General features: G+C 44.1%; 2 protein-coding genes and 1 pseudogene across 8 annotated transcripts in view; 1 reads left to right on the forward strand and 2 right to left on the reverse strand.

Moving 5' to 3' along the window:
- Positions 1-12716, reverse strand: part of TMEM116 (transmembrane protein 116) — a 167357-nt gene extending 154641 nt beyond the window's left edge. For 3 of the 7 annotated variants that reach the window (XM_059408440.1, XM_059408439.1, XM_059408441.1), the window contains exon 1: positions 8950-12716. In XM_059408440.1, the coding sequence (XP_059264423.1) occupies positions 8950-9060 (111 nt within the window). In that variant the 5' untranslated portion in view covers positions 9061-12716. The remainder of the gene's footprint in view (positions 1-8949) is intronic. The other 4 variants (XM_059408444.1, XM_059408443.1, XM_059408438.1 and 1 more) reach the window with 3 other exon arrangements.
- Positions 5066-8359, reverse strand: LOC132023716 (cytochrome c oxidase subunit NDUFA4-like; annotated as a pseudogene).
- On the forward strand, positions 8548-16486 carry ERP29 (endoplasmic reticulum protein 29). Its single transcript, XM_059408447.1, has 3 exons — positions 8548-8892; positions 13727-13865; positions 15666-16486. Exons 1-3 carry the CDS (start codon positions 8752-8754, stop codon positions 16166-16168), a joined length of 783 nt encoding a protein of 260 aa, XP_059264430.1. The 5' UTR covers positions 8548-8751; the 3' UTR covers positions 16169-16486.
- Positions 16487-17464: the final 978 nt, after the last annotated feature.

Genomic DNA, 17464 nt, shown 5'->3' on the forward strand with positions numbered 1-17464 from the left:
TATATTTTACATTTGTAATTTTGATCTTCGAAATTGTTTTATAACATCTCAATTCAGAACAGCCACATTTCAAGAGTTTAGTAGCTATATGTGATATTATAAATATAATTTTTATTTAGACTCTTTAATTTATAACTAGATGTTGGAGGCTCTTGCATTTGGATTTTATCCTATAAAAATGTCACTATAAATTTCTATAATCAAGCAAATTTCCAAGAAAAGAAATGGTATGACATAATAACCATTATAGGTAGTCTTAAGCGAATTATGTACTATATGGCAGATACTATTGTAAATGCTTTATAACTAGTGTTAACTAATTAAATTAGTGTGAATTAATTTAATCCACTCACAATCCTATAAGAAAAGTATTACTATTATCCCTATTTTATGTGATTATAATTACACGTTGGCAGTGTGCAGGAAAGACTGAAGGGGGAAGAGATTGGCAAGAGTTAGGTTACTTTTATTTACTTACTTATATTCCACTTTGACCTAGATAGTATTTCAGGTGGCTTATAAGAGTATGAAAATAAGACAAACTAACATGAATTCAAAGTGGGACAAAAGTGTGGAGGCCAAGAAAAACAAGGCTGTACCCACCTCGAGTCTAAGTACAGCCATCTTGACAAAGCAAAAGCTGGCACCTTACACTCCCTCTCCACCCGCTCCCCTCCCCTCGGTAGTATGTGTGACATTCCTCAGCCACCCCTGGCTGCCCTAAAAGAAATACAAATAGTTAACTTGCAGAGATCACAATCCTATAAGACAGGAGTCTCCCTCGGTTTAGAAATGTCCTAGAGAGGGGCGCCTGGGTGGCTCAGTGGGTTGAGCCTCTGCCTTCAGCTCAGGTCATGATCTCAGGGTTCTGGGATCGAGTCCTGCATCAGGCTCTCTGCTCAACAGGGAGCCTGCTTCCCTCTCTCTCTCTCTGCCTGCCTCTCCATCTACTTGTGATTTCTGTCAAATAAATAAATAAAATCTTAAAAAAAAAAAAAAAAAAGAAAAGAAATGTCCTAGAGAGGGGCACCTGGGTGGCTCAGTGTAAAGCCTCTGCCTTAGGCTCAGGTCATGATCCCATGATCCCATGATCCCAGGGTCCTGGGATCGAGCTCCACATCGGGCTCTCTGCTCAGCGGGGCGCCTGCTTCTCCCTCTCTCTCTCTGCCTGCCTCTCTGCCTACTTGTGATCTCTCTCTCTGTTACATGAAGAAGTAAAAAATCTTTAGGAAAAAAAAAAACACACAAAAAAACAAATGTCTTAGAGATATGACAACAGCCCAGTTTTCAGAGGCAAATAACTCAGTTCCCCAAGCCCTATTGTCGCCCTCCCCACCATAAAACTGAAGGAGGCTGAGGCAGAAGCAAATGTAAATAAAGTTAAATTTCCTCTAAACCCAAATCTCACTAACAAGGACACCTGATAGGAAAGTGTGAAACTTTATCTCTAAACCTCCAAGATAGTGTCAGCAATCATTCCCAAGCATATGACCCACGGATATACATCTAAAGGGTCTCAGGAGATTTTTTTTTTTAAGATTTTATTTATTTGACAGAGAGAGATCACAAGTAAGCAGAGAGGCAGGCAGAGAGAGAGAGGAGGAAGCAGGCTCCCCACTGAGCAGAGAGCCCGATGTGGGGCTCAATCCCAGGACCCTGAGATCATGACCCGACCGAAGGCAGAGGCTCAACCCACTGAGCCACCAGGCGCCCCTCATGAGATTTTTATTTCTAGTAACAAATAACCTTTCTCCCAACAATAGCTAGCCCCTCGAGGGCCTGGAGACCTTGCTTCCAAAATTTCTTACAGAGACTTACATCATCCCCTTTGTCCTCACCCACCGAAGAGTCCACCCCTACTCTGCCTTTAAAAACTCTGACTATAATCTGGTTCGGGGTCCAAGTCCCTACTCTGCTGTGTCGGGTATACTTGGGGCCAAGCATGTCACCTCAAGGTCCAAGTCCCTACTCTTCTATGTCGGGTATACTTGGGACCAAGCTTAAGCTTGTCAAATAAACCCTCGTGTGATCACATCGGTGTCGGCTCCTTGGTGGTCTCTCAGACGCGAAAACTCAGGCATAACAAAAAGAAGAAAAACATCTCTGTTTAAACAATTTGATCCACAGATGTTAAAATCTCTAAGATTTTTTAATGTTACTTCATTGAAAAAACAATATTAAAAAAATCCGTGTTTCCTACAATCTTATCAGCTAGTCGGAATGTCCTTTTTATTTTTGTTACTTTAAGTCCTTGTCCCTATACATATTCAGTTTCTATCCATTTGTAGTAACTCTATAGCTAGTATTTTATATTCTATATTTTTCTCAACATTATTCCATAATAATTTTATTCTCTTTTGTTAGTCTTATTTTCTTTCTCTTCATTCCTCTAGACTGTAACCAATGCTAAAAGCCTAACGTATTTCTCTGCATCTTTCTCTATGCTTGTTAAAATATATCCAAATAGAGACAAAGGACACAGTCCCTCTTTGGGTTGCTGGAAGGAAGCACAAAGGAACAGCTGAAAAAGAAAACTAAAACCACCCCTCAGGGCACAGCAACAACCCTAACAAGACCTCCCACCAGCCCAGACCACCCAGATCTTTTGAGCTAAACCCCAGAAGGACCTTGGAGTGACCACTGGAATAACCTGCAATTATCTTTACCTCATTATAATACTAAAATCTCTGCCTAAGGAGGAGCCTCCACCTCATTTACGTAACATACAAAGTGTTTATAGGATTTTATGCCTGCCTCTACATACAGTGACAAGGCTTTCCTATCTAAATATTCATCCTGGGGTGCCTGGCTGGCTCAGTAGGGAGAGCATGCAATTGGTGAGTTAGAGCCTCATGTTGGGTATAGAGTTACTAAAAAACAAATAAATAAAAACTATTCATCCTCACCCTAAACAAAAAGCACCCATTCACCCTCCCTTGGGGTGAATTCACAGCTTTAGAAGCTATTTCCCATGATCTCTTTATTTGCTGCATATGAAGTTTACTTTATGCAATAAAAAAAAAAAAAACACATCCAAATGCATACATACATAATAGGGGTTATTATGTTTATGTTATGTTTTAGTTACAGGATTTTAAAAATGGAATCACATATTTCTGTACACATTTCTTTTCTCATCTAGTATTTCATGGAAATAGTTCTAACCCATTCTGATAGCTGTATAATATTCTATATAAGATCATTTCTCTAGGGGCACCTGGCTGACTCAGTCAGTAGAGTTCAACTCTTGATCTTGGGGTCTTGAATTCAGATCCCACACTGGGCATTGAGCCTACTTTTAAAAAAGACAAACATCATTTATCCAACACTTACTCTTGTGAGTTGTCCTTAGGTTTTTTCTTTTCTTCTTTTTTTCATCTACAAACAATGCTGCAATAAATATTCCTAATCTCTGCACTTATAACCTCCTGCTATGCTGATGACTTTGCTATTAAAGAATAAATTCTAGAGTGGAATTCTTTAAGTTCTCAAATATTTCAGTTCTTTCTCACCCCAGAACCTTTGCACTTGCTCTTTTCTTTTCCTAAAATCCTTCCTAACATACACCAATTTGCAATTTCATATTGATTTATAATTAATATTTTTTGTCATTACATGAGCCTAAGTTCCTTGAGAGCTGAATCCTATTCATCCTTTTAGGTCTTTCTTCAGCTTACATATACTTGTTTCTAGAAGTTTCCCATGAACTCCAATCCCAATTGATCCCTCCATCATATTTTTTCATAGGTCTTCAACTTTACTTTCTAGAAATTATCACAATTTGTAATTATACATTTATTTGTATGATTATTTAATGCTGGTTTCCCCAACTAGGTCTGCAAGGAGCACGTCTATTTTGTTCACCAGTGTGACCCTTACCCTCAGAAAAGTATACAGTACCTGAAAAATGCACATTAAATAGCGGTTACTATTGTAACACTGATATAATTCTTTTCATATAGAAAGCATTCCTTTTTTAAGATTTTATTTATTTGAGAGAGGAAGAGAGAGACAGTGTGTATGTGCAAGCACAAGCAGGGAGGCCAGGCAGAGGGAGAAGGAAAAGCAGACTCCCCACTGAGTAAGGAATCTGATCTCTATCCCATGCCCTAGATACCACACCTTTGAGCTGAAGGTAGATGCTTAATGGACTGACTGATCCACCAAGGTGCCCCAATATTCAAAGAATTCTTAGAGGAAGATGGGGCATAAAGAAAATCATACTCCTGGTAAATCTTTCCATAACAATTTTTAACAGATGAAAACGGCTTTGTTCTTTAGACAATTTAGATGTTCATCTATCTCAAAAGAACTAGTGTTAAAACCAACAAAAATTTGCAAGGGAAAGACAATTAGCTCTAAGGGATGGAATATCTCTGAAGAACAGTATGAGGCTTAAGAAAGGAATGTAGAAAGAGCCAATGGAATTTTGAGAGATAGCCATAGAGTAATTTCATTCTCATTTATTTACTCACTGAACAAGTATATACTGAGCACCTACCATGTGCCAGACAGGGGGCTATAGTACCTTAATCTAAACAGACAAAAACATAAATCCAGCCCTCCCTGGGAGCAGATAAAAAGAAAAATAAGCAAATTATATGTTAGCAAGCTGAAAAGAGCTATGGAGGGGAAAAAAGAAGGGAGCTACAAAGCAAGGAAGTATCAGGAAGGAACAATTTTTTTTTCAAGTTTCAGATATTTATTAATCAGTGTAAACCCCAATACAATACAGAAACATGATTTCAGCATTTAGAAGGGAACTATTTCCTGGATAAGTGGAAAACTGTGCTGATGGCTTCTGGGACATCTTCATTCTAAGCAGCTTTATAGTGAGACACTTTTTAAAAGATTTTTTATTTACTTATTTGAGAATGAGAGAGAGGGAGAGAAAGAGAACATGAGTGGGAAGAGCAGCAGAGAAGTGGTGGGGAAGTCAGAGAAGCAGACTCCCTGCTCAGCAGGGAGCCTGATGCAGAGCTTGATCCCAGGACTCCCAGATCATGACCTGAGATGAAGGCAGACACTTAAAGACTGAGCCATCTAGGTGCTCAAAACATTTAATTTAGAAGTCTAGATCTTCTTTCTTCAGTTTGCTGTAATTTACATTCACTGAGTACAACTTGTATTGATCACTGAGGACCCAGTCTTTTACAGGGTTCTGAGTTATTCTTCCTATCCCAACTGACATCTGGATTGCACAATGCCAGGGGCAAGATATACAGCACTGCTCCAGTATCTGCTACCTCAATAAATATGAAAAGGGAGACTAAATTTGGATGCTTCTTTGCCTGATTGAGGATCTGGCATAAGTTGGTTGTAGCAGAGCCCTCCAGCCAAGGAGAAGTAAAAATCAAATATGCGAGGCCTGGAACTAAGTCGACCCTACCAGAAGGAGCAGTTTTTTAAAGGACGGTCAGGGCAGATCTTAGGAAGTTGACAAATGAGCAAAGAACTTCAGGAAAGTGAAGAAGCCAGCCATATGAATATTTTAAAGAAAAGTTTTAGAGGGAGAAAGCCAATACAAAGACCCCGAGGCAAGAACATGACTTGTAAATACAAGGAACAGCAAAGAAGTCAATGAGACTGGGGGCACACTGGCTTGATGATTGTCAGAAGAAAAAAATGGAAATTTATTTATTAGTTGCTTTAGCAGATCATGCCATATTTTTCCTCCTCACTCCAGCTCCCACATCGATCGGGGTACGTGCGCATTCCTTTTGATGTGGAGAACAAAAGTAAAAGAAATATAGACACAGTTAAATTTCCTTACAACTTACAGCTCATTGACAATACTTGGGACTGGCAGGGTGACCTTCCTCCAGAAACTCAACTGCCTCAATGCTAATGCTTTGCTGGGGCAAAAAGCAACCTTAGCTTGACATTATCCTGGCTTCTAGGATTCTACAAATCCACTTTAACAGAGGGAAATCTCTTTGGAAACTTCCTTTATCTCTACCCCCTAAGATATAGGTTAGCAATCATCCTCCAAAGATACAGCCCACTGATATACACCTGAAGGGTCTCATGATTAAGGTTTTACTAGACTGCAGTAAATGACCCCTCAAGGTCCTGGAAACCTTGCTTCCAAATTCCTTAGAGACTTACACATATCCCTATTCCCTCCCAACTTGAAAGTATATAATCAGTCACTCCTCACAACCCCAGTGCTGCTATTTCTGCCCACAGATCCCTTCCCTGCACTATAATAAAAACACCTTTTTGCACCATAAAATGTCTCAAGCATTCTTTATTGACCAATGGGCTCAACAATCTTGCATCAACTTAACCTGCCGTGCCTCTTCCTTCCTACCTCTGAGTAAAGCACTGAGACAATTACTGTATCGCACTGAATTGTTTCCATTCATAGCAAAAGTACCAATATTTCCCTTCCCTCTCCAACCAATCCTCTTCCTTCACTAGTTTCTACACCTACTTCAAAACTGTAACTAGAAAGTAATTCCTGATTGATTATGCTAATTAGGTGTACCCAAAGCATTTACAAGTTCATAAGTGATAATTTAAAAACAGTTTAAACATCTTATAAAGGGTTCTAAAAACTTTTTTTTTTTTTGACAGAGATCACAAGTAGGCAGAGAGGCAGGCAAAGAGAGGGGGAAGCAGGTTCCCTGCTGAGCAGAGAGTCCAATGTGGAGCTTGATCCCAGGACCCTGAGACTGTGACCTAAGCCAAAGGCAGAGGCTTAACCCACTGAACCACCCAGGTGCCCTTGGGTCTAAAAACTCTTAATAGCTCCCCATTGAGTACATGACAGAACAGAAAATTCTTAGTTTCATTTTTTTCAAGACTTTATGTTGCTTGGATTTAAAACTCTAACTAGCATTGTGAGAACTCTTTCCAGCCAGCTTGGTCTCCCTAAACCATCTGCTTATTCCCACTTCTGCTCCCTTTTCATTTTTCTCCACCTAAAATATTCTTTTTTCCAAGGGTTAACTCCATTTCCACTTCTTACATGAAGGTTTCTTTATCCACTTGAGCTCATAATTTTCCCCCCACTGTCTATCATAAAATGTAGCTCATTTTATTTAATAGCTTATTAAAGCAAACTCAAATTTTTCCAAACCCCCCAAAACAAACACACACATTGACTCTTTCTTTCAAAATTTCTATATAAGGGCGCCTGGGTGGCTCAGTGGGTTAAGCCTCTGCCTTCCCCTAGGGTCATGATTTCAGGGTCCTGGGATCGCCAGCCCACATCGGGCTCTCTGCTCAGTGGGGAGCCTGCTTCCCCCTCTCTGGCTGCCCCTCTGCCTACTTGTGATCTCTCTCTATATAAAATAAATAAATAAAATCTTTAAAAAATTTTTCTATATAAACTGGTTGCCCATAACTGGATCCTATGATCTTTGATGACTATTTTATACACGCATTTATTAACATATACAGTGGTTAATATGACGCTCAGACCCTCATAATGTCATTTGTTCATAAATTTTTGTGAATTGTAACCTACAAAATTTCTCAGTTGGACCCTTCCCTCTCATTGTGGGCTACTGCAGGACCTTAACCTCTCTTACCTAAACTACTACAATTGATCCTTAACTAGTCTCCCCGCCTTCTCCCTTCTTCGATTCACTCCCTTCACTCCTAAGTGAAAGCAAATCCAACTCACTGTCCTGGTTAACACCTGTGGTGGCTCCAAACCCTTCAGCTTGATGAGACCCTTTGCAGTGTACCCCGGTTTACTTTTGACAGATTCACCATGTTTTTCCCCTTTTTAGAAATATCCTTTGGTGTTTGGCTTGTAAATGCCTCCTTCTCCTTCACGTCCAGTTTAAAAGTCATTTCCTTTCACTTTCCCTGACAGCCCTGAGCAGGGATAACTGAATTTCCACTGATGTTCTCACAACACTGTAAGGGTCTTATCACCTCCTCCCGAACACAGGTCCTTCCACCCAGAGCTCTTTCTCCTCCACCTCTATTCCGTATTCCCGGAGGCAAAATCAGGATCTGGTGTGAACCACGCCCTGAACAAATATCTAGGGAATAGAATTATTAGAACTTTTTGTTCAGTTTTTGGTTTTAAGACCTTCAGGAGGGCGTAGCTAGGCGGATACTCCGCTTTCAGTAATACCGGCTCGACAGAAGCCCGGCGTCTCGCCACTGAGGCACTCACCACAGAGCCACTGGACAGGGTTCGGGGTGGCCCTGACGGCCATGCTGACTAACAGCTGCCTCTGCGTGACCTGCTCCGGTCCTGAGGGAGCTGGGGGAGTATGACCGAACTCGCGAGGACGATAGCACAGACTGACTGACAGACTAACCTAAAGCAGTAGCGGGTCTCAATGGACTGCCAGACGGGCCAAAAGCAGGAAGAAATGGTGGCCAGCCTCGTCATCTTCGAAGAAGAGTAGAAAGAGCAACCTAATTGCTGCAAGACGCCAAGCACGCGCTTCGAGCCTCTCCTCGCGCAGGGGAAGACGGGAAAAGGGCAGGAGGACTGGGAGCCTCGCCGAGTGCGCGTGCGCAGCAGCCTCTTTCCGCCACCCGCCACCCGCGGCCCCGCCCCCACACCCTAGGCCTGCGCGAGCTTCGCCGAGCGCGCGCGAGCGCGCGGCAACCCCATTTCCCCGCCTCTCACGTGGCCCCTCCCTCCCGTCCTAGGTCTGCGCGAGCCTCCCAGGCTGTACACGTGCGCGCAGCCGAGCCGGCCTTACAAGTCACGTGACCCACGACTCGGCGTTTTCTCCACTACAGGCTTCCTAGCTCCTACTGCCAGATTCCGGCGTTATGGCTGCCGGCATTCCCCGCGCCGCTTCTCTCTCCCCACTGTTTCCCCTTCTGTTCCTCCTGCTCCTTTCCGCTCCGCATGGCGGCAGCGGCCTGCACACCAAGGGCGCCCTTCCCCTGGATACAGTCACTTTCTACAAGGTAACGGGGGTGGGGGAATCGCGCAGGTGCTGCCTGAGCGCCCGGGGGAGCGCACACCTGTGGGGAAGGAGGCAGGGCTGGCAGAAGGTGGTCTGTAGCGACGATCCCAGGGCTTCCCATCATCCTAAAGGGCCGGTGGACTCTGGGCCGGGACCATCCTGCGACCATGGGGCACACACAAGCCAGGGCCCCCGCGCACGCTTGTCTTTGCAGTATTTGTACTTCCTCTTTGGTAAAAGAGCTGCAGAAAGGCAATCCAGGGAACTTGCTGCCCCTTCCCCGCACCCAATGGCGAGAAGGCGGTGCCGGGCAAGATCCAATCCTCGAGTCCCAAGTGGGAGGCCTGGAGGGCGGTGCGAGGCGGACACCTAGTGCTCCTGGCTGTGGTGGGGCGGGGGTAGTGAGGGAGGTGGTTGGAAAGCCCGCTCGTTAACTCGCGTTTCTGCGCCCCTCCTCCCTTGGAAGGAGCACGGAGTGCACCCTGCTTTGCAATATGCAAACAATGTCCAGAGATCCTGTCTCTTGCTGAAAAGTGCAAGCGTTAGGAATAAGGGAACTCTATAGGGAATATTTTGGGCCTGGGAACAAAATGAATAAAATCGGGTCAAGACGTGGAAGGATTCCTCTGGGTCAGTGGACGTTGGAAATGTTGAAGGCTGAATGCAGTCCAGCTCCCTCCTCTGGCACCTGTCTTCACCCACTGGCAGCTTTCAGCTTCGCCTACGAGATGGACAGACTAAGCATTGAGAGAGAACCCATTCGTTTTATTTTCTTAATTTGTACCCATTGCTGGGAAGTGAAACCAAAAAGTGGAATTCTAAATCTGGCTCAAGCGGTTGAACTCTTTCTGTTCTCAAAAGGTTTCCTTGTCCTGGATTTGGCATCTGTGGTTTATTCAAATATTTGAAACTGTAGGTATGGCTGGTTGGTTGCCAGGCACACCCCACAGCACCCTATGCTTTTGGGGTCTTTATTGGAAAAATGACACCCCAGCCCCAAAAAGGGGGAATGGGGTAACATCACAGACCAAGCGTGACTTAGAGGGAAACTGTGCACTGTTGAGGCCTCTCTGTTTTTATTGGTATCACCCTGGTCTCGTCTGTCATTACAGTAATCTTGCAGGTCTTACTGTTCAGCCTTTCCTGACCATTCCCCCTTTTGATCCCTCAGCTCCAGCCATACATGCTTTCTGTCCTTTGAATACTCCTAGCTCATCTCACTGACATGGGCCCTTTGCACTGGCAGTTCCTTCTGACTAGAACATTCTTTGCCCAGTCTTTGAAAGGCTGGTTGCTTCTTCTCATTCAGGCTTAGGCTAAATATTACTTACCTTCTCAGAGCCCTTCTTTGACTTCCTTTTCCCCCTTATCTGTTTTATCTTCTCCCACACTAGAATATGAAGAACTAACTGCCTTGTCTATTTTGTTCACTGATCATCTGCACGACCTAGCTGGTTACCTGTTACATAGAAAATACTCAATAATAATTTATTGAATGAATGAACAGATATCTTCTCCAGTCTAGATCCTCTTCCATCACCACTGAACAGAACGAGAGCTACCTGGTAATGCATCCAGGGGCCTTGTTCTGTGCTTTTGTCTTTCTGCAATTTCCAGTGTCTTTTGTTTCTTACCCTTCACCATCACTAGAAATAAGAGACCCTGCCTGCTTTTTTTTTACTGCTGTGTTCATGATAGGTACCTTTTTATTCAATGAATGAATGAATGATGAAATCATCTTCATCTTGAGAAAGCAAGTGACCTAAGTATAGGATATGGTGGAGTCGATTCCTTAAGGATAAAGAAAGGAAACAGATTTCTAAAGCAAATAAAGAGGTACAGGCTAATTAATGAAAAGGAAAAAATCCAGTGTGCAGATGTGTGCCATTCAAAACCATTCTGCTGATGGCCTAAAATGGCAGAATAAAAGATGGAGGCCTCTCAGCTCTGTTTCAGGGTTAGACCACCATATAATTATTAATTATTCCATAATACAAATGTAGGTTCTTTGAAGATAGGGTTCCTGTGTTGTACTTTTAAAATATTTTCCCCCAGACATATGTAGCATCTGCTGCCATAGCCTACCCTAGTTGTGTTCGTCTATCAAGTATTTTCAGAGCATCTGCTACATGCCAGGCACTCTTGGGCAATAGGGATAGAGCAGACAACAAGTCAGACCAGTCCTTGTACTCATAGTGTATGTTCTAGTGGAGAGAACAGACAACAAATACGCAGATAAAAATTTTAGTGAATGATTATTGCTGTGAAGAAAGCTCAGCAGGGTAATGTGATAGAGGAGGGCGAAATAAAGGAATGCTAGGATGGTATGAGTGGAGGATGCCTCTCCATTGTGGGTGGAGGGACATTCGAACTGAGCTTTGAATGATAGACATCCATGGAAGGAGCTGGGGAAAGTGTATTCCAGCCAACAGAGACAGCAAATGAAAAGGCCCTAAGTGGAAATGAGTTTGTGGAACTGAAATAAGGACAGTCAGGCCAGAGGGATGTGATCTGGTTTACATTTTAAGACTTAACCTGTGGGGTACCTGGGTGGCTCAGTCAGTTAGGCATCTGCCTTCGGCTCAGATCACAGTCCTGAGGTCCTGGGATCCAGCCCCACATTGGGCTCTCTGCTCAGTGGGGAGCCTGCTTCTCCCTCGCTGCCCCCCCGCCACTTATGCTCTCCCTCTCTCTTTCTCAAATAAATAAAACCTTTATTTTAGAGATACAATAGATAAAAAGCACAAATGGGGGAGCAGGAGAGGGAAAAGCAGGCTCCCTGCTCAGTAGGTTCCTGATATGGGGCTCAGTCCCACCTCAGATCATGACCTGAACTGAAGGCAGATGCTTAACTAACTGAGCCACCCAGACGCCCCAATAAATAAAATCTTAAAAAAAAAGAAAAAGAAAAAGAAAAAAAAGTCTTACCTGTTTTTAGGCCCCCAGAGCTCAGATTTTGGGGGTCAGTGATCACTTAAAAGATTGCCTGCCCTGGGGCACCTGAGTGGCTCAGTGGATGGCTCTGTCTTCGGCTCAGGTCATGATCCTAGGGTCCTGAGATCGAGCAGATTTCGGGCTCTCTGCTCAGCAGGGAGCCTGCTTCCCCCTCTCTCTCTGCCTGCCTCTCTGCCTACCTGTGATCTCTGTCAAATAAATAAATAAAATCTTTTTTAAAAAATTGACTCTCCTGATAGCTTCTCCTCCTTTCCTTGTGTCCCTAGGCAGTGTTAAATATTTTTTAAAAGCTAAAACCAAATAGACATCAACGCACAGTGAGCAACAAAGACTAACAAAAACTGGAATGATGTCAGCTTGACTTAATTATGATAATGATTGCCTATGATGAAAAATGGGCAAGAAGTGATCACTTTGATTAGAAAAGCAAAAAGTTGGGGTGCCTGGGTGGCTCAGGGGGTTAAAGCCTCTGCCTTCGGCTCAGGTCATGTTCCCAGGGACCTGGGATCGAGCCCCACATCGGGTTCTCTGCTCAGCAGGGAGCCTGCTTCCCTTCCTCTCTCTCTGCCTACTGCTCTGCCTACTTGTGATCTCTGTCTGTCAAATAAATAAATAAAATCTTAAAAGAAAAGAAAAAAGTTATAGGAGGAGAGGGCAGTTGTTAGACTAAAGCTGTGCATTGGGAGAAACCATCAAAACAAAGATCTTGGGGATTCCTCTAAAACTTAATCATAGAATTACTATACAACCCAGCATTTCCACTCCTAAGTATATACCCAAAAGAAATGAAAACAGGCGTACAAACATTTGTAGGCAATTGTTTGTAACGGTGCTATTTACAAATAGCCAAAAGGTGGGATCATCCCAAATGTCCCATCACCTGATGAATAAATAAATAAAATGTGGCATATCCATACAGTGGAATATTATTTGCCTACAAAAAGGAATGAAATACTGAGACATGCTACAGCATGGGTGAATCTTGAAAGTGTGATCCTGAGTGAAAGAAGCCAGGTACCAAAGGCTGCATATTGTAGGATTCCATCAGAGTAGACATCATAGAGACAACAAGCAGATAAGTGGTTGCCCGGGGCTGGGGAAGGAAGGAAGAATGGGAAGTTGACTGCTTAAAATGTGTATGGATATGTGATTCCTTTTCAGGGTATGAAAATGTTCTGGAATCAGTATTAATGATCATTGCACAGTATTATTAATGGACTAAATTTCACTGTATTGTACACTTTAAAATGGTAAATGATGTGTGATGAGAATTTTACCACAATTGAAAGGTCTTGACTCTGACAGTTTAGGACCTGGAGACCTAGACAAAGGGAGCGGTGGTCAGGGAGGGGACATTGTCCCAAGTCTGCCTCTTAGCAACTTTCTGTGAACCCTGAAACTGCAGAGTTGAACCTCTCGGCTCCCTAGCCAAAACACCTCCATGGGTGCCAACCGCTTTACAGATGGTTGGTTGGTTGGTTTTTGTCAGATTACTGGTTCATTGTTTACTGAGAAAGGCCCTCTGGGATGATAGGCATGCCATGGGGCCAATGTAGTGTTTTCTAAGGGTTCCCTTAATCTTACTGAAAAGGCCACTGGAAGAGAAGGCCTTAATACCTCTGCAGCTTTGTTTATTCTAAGCAGGGTTGTAAATGTCTTTGATTACTGTGAACCAGTACCAAACGGGGTACCCAACACCAGTAAAATGTTAAATGATTCAGTGGGTCAGTGAATGAATGAATGAATATTAGTGTGTGAGCACTTACCTCCCTTGCAGGCATAGTTTCCATTCTGTTTCTTAAACAGGGGTCCCTTGTGAAAGGGAATTAGCCCCAAAGGTCCCTGGAATCCTGGACTTGCTCAGCTCTCTATGCCCTCAGGTCATTCCCAAAAGCAAGTTCGTCTTGGTGAAGTTCGACACCCAGTACCCCTACGGTGAGAAACAGGATGAGTTCAAGCGTCTGGCTGAAAACTCGGCCTCCAGCGATGATCTTTTGGTGGCAGAGGTGGGGATCTCAGGTATGGACAAGTCCAAACCCGACTGTGGAGGGCAGAAGGGGAGGAAGCTAGGAATCATTTCCCTCCTCGTAGGTGGGATACCCAACACCGTTTTGTCTAAGCCACACAGGAGTGTAAGTGAAGTCATGGCCTCCAGGAACTGGTGACAGGCTTAGCTTGAGCAGATCTGATCCCACAGAACCTCAGTTCATCCTTGCAGGTGCCCAAGGGAAAGGCATCCTTCACCCTCACCCTACACTGACATGAAACTTACTGTGAGAATCTGGTGCTCTCCTTGCAGGGGACTGTGGTCAGAGGAGGAGGTATTACGGTTCCTAGGGTCCCCACAGTCACTTCTCCACCTTCTTTTCAGATGTTTTTTACGAAAATGATTGGATTATGGCTTTAACTCAAATCCATCAGCGCTATCACTAAATCAAGGATCATTCTCAACCACAATGACCAATCTAACAATAACAGTTGCCAACATGTGGTGGTTGACAGTGCACTTTACATCTTCCCTTGAACGCTGCCTAAAACGTGAGGCACACGTTCTCCGTGTTTATACTTGAGGAAAACTGAAGCTCAAGGAACTAAGTGGCCCACCCAGAACGCGACCTCAGTATTTATTCTCAAGTCCAGTGGGTTCTTCCCTCTCTCCGCTTCCTTCCAGCAGGGATGCCCCGGTTCCCTAGCTAGCTTGAGAGTCTGATCCTGGGCAGAGATAGTTCCCACACTTTTCCAGGGCAGGCAGTCAGTTCTGACTCAGCCGCAAATCCACTCCCTTGGGAATTTTTAGAAAAAGAAGAATAGCAGCTGACATTATCAAACATGTACAGTGTGCCAGGCCACTGTGCCAAGTGTTATCCATGTGTCTTATCCTTGTGACAACTCTAGGAAGAAAGTATTATGACCCCTGTGCTTCATGCTGAGAGTACCTTGCTCAAGACCGTACAGTCTGAAGTGGCAGAATGAGGATTGGAACCCACACTTCTATGCTACTATCCTGTAATGGGCGGCCTTGGCTCTTTTTGGCCAGATATAAGAAACCTGCTGTCACAGCTTTAGTCCTTGGAACTGCTACTGCTTGTTAGGAAGGACATAGCAAATGCCACATATTGCTCTGAACTCTCCAGGTCAAATGCACTTATCTCCTCACGGGGTCCTCCTAAACACCTCACATGTGGTAGAGACGCTGCCTGTTACCTACCACACGTTGCCCTTGCTCACTAAGCTCCAGCCAGAACGGCTCTTGCAAGCCTTCAATCCCCCCAGCTTATTCCTGCCTCAGAGCTTTGGCTCTTTCAGTCCTTCCTACCAGAGACAGTCTTCCCAGATTATCACGTGTCTGGCCCCTTGAAACTTCTAGTCCTTGAGCTCATGTCATCTCCGCAGAAAGGCCTTCCAGGACCGCCCAGAGTAAGCCTTCTTACCTACTGTCACATCACTCCATTTTATTTTTATCTTTTTGCTACTAACCAGGTATGTTTGTTTACCATCTCTCTTCTTACCCTTAAAAGAATATAAGCTCCTTGAGGTCAGAGAAGTTGTAAACTCTTAATCATAACTAGATCTGTGGCACCCAGAACAGAACCTGGCATGTAGTAGACTAGAATAAACATTCAGAAGCGTTCCCATTTTTCAGATGAGGAAAGTGAAGTTCAGAGAGGATAAATGACCTAACGCTGCATGTCTGGGAAGCAGCAGAAGAGGGATGTCTACACAACCAGAATCCTTGCTGTCAGCTCAGATAGGCCTCACAGCCATCTCCTGCCCTCCCTCCTCGTGGTCTTGCTCCTGATACCTGATTTCTGTTCACAGATTACGGTGATAAGCTGAATATGGAACTGAGTGAGAAATACAAGCTGGACAAAGATAACTACCCGGTCTTCTACCTCTTTCGGGATGGGGACTTTGAGAACCCAGTCCTGTATAGTGGGGCTGTTAAGGTTGGAGCCATCCAGCGCTGGCTGAAGGGGCAAGGAGTCTACCTAGGTATGCCTGGTTGCCTGCCTACTTATGACGCCCTTGCTGGGGAGTTCATCAGGGCCTCAGGTGTGGAGGCCCGCCGGGCCCTCTTGAAGCAGGGGCAGGACAACCTTGCAAATGTGAAGGAGACTGAGAAGAAGTGGGCTGAGCAGTACCTGAAGATCATGGGGAAGGTCTTAGACCAAGGTGAGGACTTCCCAGCATCAGAAATGACCCGGATCACCAAGCTGATTGAGAAGAACAAGATGAGTGATGGGAAGAAGGAAGAGCTCCAGAAGAGCTTAAACATCTTGACTGCTTTCCAGAAGAAGGGGGCCGAAAAGGAGGAGCTGTAAAAAGGCACTCCGGGTTTTCCAGGGGTTGGTGGGGGTGGGGAGGGGAGAGTTCCCTGCTGGCTGAGAGACCTGGGATGTAAGAGTGGTGGTTAAAGTGGCACTAAGCCAAAGATTTGAGCATGCCCGGACGCTGAAGCTGATAACGACCGTGCTTGGGACATCCCTATAGCCAGTCTTTGTAGAACCAGAGCACTTACCAGATGGCTTGTGAAATTCCCCCTTAGAAGGAGTTGGTGCTATAAAGAGAAGTGTACTGCCCAGGTCCTTGACAGGTGTTATTCTGACCCAATTAAAGTTTCTGTGTTTTGGTTAAAAGGACCTGAAGCCATTCAGTTTTCTTTCACAAATTATACTTTGGCCTGTGACCTGCTTTCGCCTTCGAATTTATTTTTTAATCTGAGCTGGTATGGACTCCACTCTACCAGGGTAATTGATTATCCTGTAACACTGTAGAAACCGGTCCCAGCTCAAGGTCTGCCTTCATTACTTTCCACCGGTGTTCAAACTCCAACGGACTGATTGTGGGTGGCAAAATGTATTGTCCTTTTTCTGGTCCTTAAAAGTAGAATGGCAGCCTTTTTTTTTTTTTTCTTTTAAGATTTGATTTATTTATTTGACAGCACAAATGGGGAGCAACAGGCAGAGAGGGAGAAGCAGGCTACCCACTGAGCAGAGAGCCCAAAGTGGAGCTCAATCCCAGGACCCCAGGATCACAACCTGAGCCAAGGCAGACACCTACGTGATTGAACCACCCAGGCACCTGTGGAATGGCAACATTAAGGGAGCTCAATGTAATCATTTTCCATACTCCATAAAAAAACATAGAGTAGGGGTACCTGGGTGGCTCAGTTGGTTAAGTGGCTGCCTTCGGCTCAGGTTACGATTCCAGGGTCCTGGGATGGAGCCCCTCATTGGGCTCCCTGCTCAGCAGAGAGCCTGCTTCTCTCCCTCCCTCTGCCTGCTGCTCTGCTTACTTGTGCTATCTCTCTGTCAAATAAATAAAATCTTTAAAAAAAAGAAAAATACATAGAGCAAATTCTTAGTTTTATTGATAAAATCAGATGTTTTGTTTTTTTTAAGTTGGATTTTAGGTAGCTAAATGATACAATTTGGTCTGATTTGAAAGGTTTTTTAAAAAGGGATTGTTTTCCATCTAAGCTACTTTTTCACTGTCAGTAACTACCAATATTAAAGAAGCAGAGTGGGAGACCATTGTACTAACTTGAATCTGTTTTCAGGAGCGATGGGCAACTACCTGTAATGGTAAGGTTCTTTATAACTTTCACTTTTCGTATT

Source organism: Mustela nigripes, chromosome 8 (genome assembly GCF_022355385.1).
Source record: "Mustela nigripes isolate SB6536 chromosome 8, MUSNIG.SB6536, whole genome shotgun sequence".
Lineage (NCBI taxonomy): Eukaryota > Metazoa > Chordata > Mammalia > Carnivora > Mustelidae > Mustela > Mustela nigripes.

What these genes read in the sequence shown, in the direction of transcription:
- ERP29 (XM_059408447.1), top strand. Translation starts at nt 8,752, where the DNA reads ATGGCTGCCGGCATTCCCCGCGCCGCTTCTCTCTCCCCACTGTTTCCC. An exon ending in ATACAGTCACTTTCTACAAG is followed by an intron (nt 8,893 to 13,726) that starts GTAACGGGGGTG and finishes CTATGCCCTCAG; the next exon opens with GTCATTCCCAAAAGCAAGTT. An exon ending in GGCAGAGGTGGGGATCTCAG is followed by an intron (nt 13,866 to 15,665) that starts GTATGGACAAGT and finishes TTCTGTTCACAG; the next exon opens with ATTACGGTGATAAGCTGAAT.